Source organism: Anopheles coustani, chromosome 3 (assembly GCF_943734705.1).
Source record: "Anopheles coustani chromosome 3, idAnoCousDA_361_x.2, whole genome shotgun sequence".
NCBI classification, from domain to species: domain Eukaryota; kingdom Metazoa; phylum Arthropoda; class Insecta; order Diptera; family Culicidae; genus Anopheles; species Anopheles coustani.
Window position 1 is genome coordinate 62,578,479 of NC_071288.1, and position 3,802 is coordinate 62,582,280.

General features: G+C 43.9%; 1 protein-coding gene across 1 annotated transcript; it reads right to left on the bottom strand.

The window, feature by feature from the left end:
• Positions 1–1,244: 1,244 nt before the first annotated feature.
• Positions 1,245–3,313, bottom strand: LOC131264808 (ficolin-3-like). Its single transcript, XM_058267078.1, has 2 exons — positions 3,021–3,313; positions 1,245–1,683 (listed from the first exon to the last, which is right to left on the bottom strand). The coding sequence occupies exons 1-2, from the start codon at positions 3,311–3,313 to the stop codon at positions 1,245–1,247; spliced, it is 732 nt and encodes a 243-aa protein (XP_058123061.1).
• Between the last annotated feature and the right edge of the window lie 489 nt (positions 3,314–3,802).

Below are 3,802 nucleotides of genomic sequence, written 5' to 3' on the forward strand. Positions count from 1 at the left end.
CGGCAAAGCAACAGCTAATATTATTATGGGAAAAATTCTGGAAGGGCTAGAAGCTGCTAAGCTACCTTTAGACCTCCTTGTCATGATAAGCATGGATGGGCCAAAGGTAAACCAAAGCTTGGAGCGTAAAATCAACAGCAAGCCATACGTGAAAGAGGATTTCAGCTCGTTGATACAGGTTCATGTCCTGCCCACATAATTCCAATGCTGTAAAATATGCCTTGAAAGAGTTTTGGTTTGAGGTGTCTGAGCTGGCAAAGGTAGTTTACTATATTAATGATTAGCAAGTGACACGAGTCTGCAAGAAAGTACTTGGGATAGGTTTTTTGATGCAGCATTCAGGACTGTCATGACTCGAAAGTTTGGCAACAGTCCATTCTGTTACCCTTCTTGTACACTAGGTAGATGACATCCAGCTTCCCCAGATGTTCACAATTAGCTAGTGCATAGTTACTGACGGCAAGCTCTACCGAACCCTTCTTGAATAGTTCACCCACCAGCCCATCGCTACAGCTGCTTTGTTCTATTCTAGCTGGTTGATTGCAGTAGTGACTTCATCCAAGGATGGTGGGAGCTAATGATTATTAATTAACCTCCTGGCTAATGAGCTTATCACAATGGTCCGAGAAAAACTGGCAATTTGGATCTTCTTCTTTTTTGATCAGCGTCGAAGTTCGCACAGCTTTTGTTTCGTGATTTTTTTTTATGTGGCACGACATCCCCTAGTGGGGCAAGGTCTCTTTCCGAAGAGAGTGTTTGTGACCGAAAGACGGTGAATTATAGATCGGTTGTCAGCCGTTCGTAATACCGATGGGTGTCAGGCTCGAGATTCGATCCCACACCTGCGTCTTGCTTTTTCCTTTTATGCAACCGAGAGTTTTATTTATAGCCCCTCACAAATCCGATCAGTTTAGCCTGCAGCGATTTGTACCTTACGCTGTGGAGAAAATTTGCTATAGTATACTGTTGTAACGATTCATGTTTCTTTCCGTGAAACACATCCATAAGCATTTGCTTTATGCAAAACCTGTTGAGACCTGTTCCATTTTCTAAGGATCTTTAACACTGTGCAAACGGACGAGACTGTAGCGCACAGTTCATTAAAATTTTTGATGATTGTTCAGGCATTGTTTTACGTTTTTCTTAAATTTTACGAATCATCATCCTTGAATATGCATATCCTTGGGAAGTATGTTTGGACCAATGAATTGATTGATTGTCATCAGCGTTCATATATTTTCCGTTCAGATTTGAGTCAGCACAATTGTCATACCACCATGGCGAATAGCGGCACAATCTTCGCTGGCTATATCATTGTCCCTGTCTTTTGTACTAAAGTTCCTTCCTTTTTGCCGACTCAACGCGTCTTCGGCAGTTCCGCTAAAGGCTCCTAGTTTCTTCAGAGAATATTTCTCCGATTCACTTCCGATCTCAAACTCATCATATTGAGCAAAGCTGTAAGTACCATTGAATCCCTTCAGTTCGACCAGCAGCTCATAGCGTCCCTGCGATTTTAGTTGATTTAAACGCTCCAATCCGAGCCAGTACTCTTGATAAGGTGACCCGAATCCATTCCGATATTCCGTCCAATTCCGATAGAAGTCCAAGGATCCATCGAAGCGGTACTGAATCACTAGCCATCCACCACCGAAACTATTCTGCTCACAAAACGCTTCGAACGGGCTGGATTTTACACTCAATTGGATGAAATAGTAGGGCCTATTACGAGACTCGAACAACTCTCTCATCACACGGAAATCGCCGACTCGAACGTTAGAGAAAATTGCATTATGGTCCCTTGTTCGAGTCGATGAACGCTTCATCGATTTTTTTCCAAGCGCAACTGTCAAACTGGTGTGAATCGGCTGTTGCATTTTGTAAACAATGCAAAATCTGTGAAGAGTTTGGTGTGTGTTTTTTCTCCAATTTGAAGCGAAAGGATTTCTTTGTATCATGAAAACGCTATATTTTACTTCAAATGTATCTTATGTATCGGAATTTACTGTTGGAACTCACATGTGGTCTCTTCGATTGAACTTTTTGGCACTTTCCGTAGCACTAGACCACTACGGATAAAAAATTGTCGAATTCGAGATCCCGTTCGAGAACCGTAACGCAATTTTTCCCAAATTGTTCGACAGCTTACTTTGATCGACAAAATAGTTGTCGAACGGGAGCCGAACGGAAACTCGAAGATGAGGCATAATGCAAATGTGTCGTTCGAGTCGGAAATTCTCGAACGTTCGAGTCTCGTAATAGGCTCTAGTGTCTGCGGTCTGTTCTCGGGGTAATCGGATTGGTTTTGTTGCATACTAAGGTGTGATGTCGTTTCTGACAGTTTCCGCATCTTGACTGGCCTTGCAGAATCTTGCTTGATGCTCCTTTTCCAAGCAGTTGAAGCACAAAGACTCAACCTTCGCGCGACAACGACATCTATGCAAATCTCTCGCATCTTGCGATATGATGCTAGGCCTTACACAACACACACCCTCTGAGCATGTTGCCTGTCTGTGCTGCACAGGACATTGAAGCAGGATACGGTCTTTGTGAAGGCTTTCTAGTACTTTGATGATCATGATTTGCACTTGTTCCCCTGGTTGCCGGCCTCGTATCGATCCTGTTTTGCGTGTGGACGACCGAGTTTGTCAAAATCTTGATGCGGCGCTCACAAAACTCCATGAATGCCTTAAAGGTTTCCGTCTTCTGCTCGGCTGCAATAAGTTCGAACTGATACGGTGACTGTGACTTTGATGATACACGTTACACGGACTTTATGGAACTGTATAGATACAAACGTTTATTTAGAACACCTTTTATACAACCGAAGAAACCGACATGAACGTCCAACCGATTACTATCAGCGTGTGTCAAACATGTCACGCTTTTCGTTCCTTATATATTCCATTCTGTTCTCATGCGGAGCCCACGCTGCTCTCCCTCTCCTGAGCCGTTTGCCGCAACTTTGATTACTCTCTCAACACGAACGCCATTAGTGTTTGCTCTTCGAACTTGTATCTTACCAGACTGATAATGGTGTATCCCAGGAAGATACAGGCTCCTGCAATCTGTCCATCCCAAGCACTAAGCGCTTCGACTCGTTGACGATACGAGTCAATTCCTCCGCCGTTGCGGCAGCCATCGGTTGCAGATCCACCAACGCCTTGAAATAGTCCCGTTTCAGCATCTTCGCATCATCAAACCGATCCAACAAAGCTTGCCACGTACTGTTGTAGTTTCCTTCTACAAGCTTTACGTGGTTGAATAACCTGGCAGCATCTCCTTTTAGCGAAGCCAACAAATATTGCAGCTTCATTATGTCCGACAACTCTGCATCGTGAACCATTGCAGTGAAGCGGTCCTTGAAGCTCATCCATTTTGGTTTGTCACCATCGAAAGCCGGTAAATGAATTTTGGGAAGCCTCACTTGCGAATTTGAAAAACTTGCATTCGCCATTGTGCTATTTGCAGCCGGCCTATGGCCGTCCGCCCCATCTTGCTTCTCCAACAGAAAGCCCTTCACCCGATGAAACTTTCCATAGAATGCTTGTTTTTCCGTCAAAAGTTCCACCGCATCACTTTCTTCGTGTTCCGTAAGTAATTTTTCTCTCGCACTTTCGAAGTCAGCCTTAGCCTCTTCTAACGAAATGAGGAGGCTGCTTACCTGGCATTGCTGGTTTTCTGTATAATTTTCGATGAATTCCGTAAAAAAATCAACTCCCGCTAGCTTGTCGTTATATACGCGTTTCCACTGGCGCACCATTTTGTCCGTAACCGGCATTTTCTTTATTATTTCTGTCCCGAG

Excerpts from the sequence above, each read along its gene's own strand:
- LOC131264808 (XM_058267078.1), bottom strand. The coding sequence starts at position 3,313 with ATGAAGCTGCAATATTTGTTGGCTTCGCTAAAAGGAGATGCTGCCAGG. Across the intron at positions 1,684-3,020 it reads GATACACCATTATCAGTCTG|CCCGTTCGAAGCGTTTTGTG; the intron begins GTAAGATACAAG and ends TGTAAAATCCAG.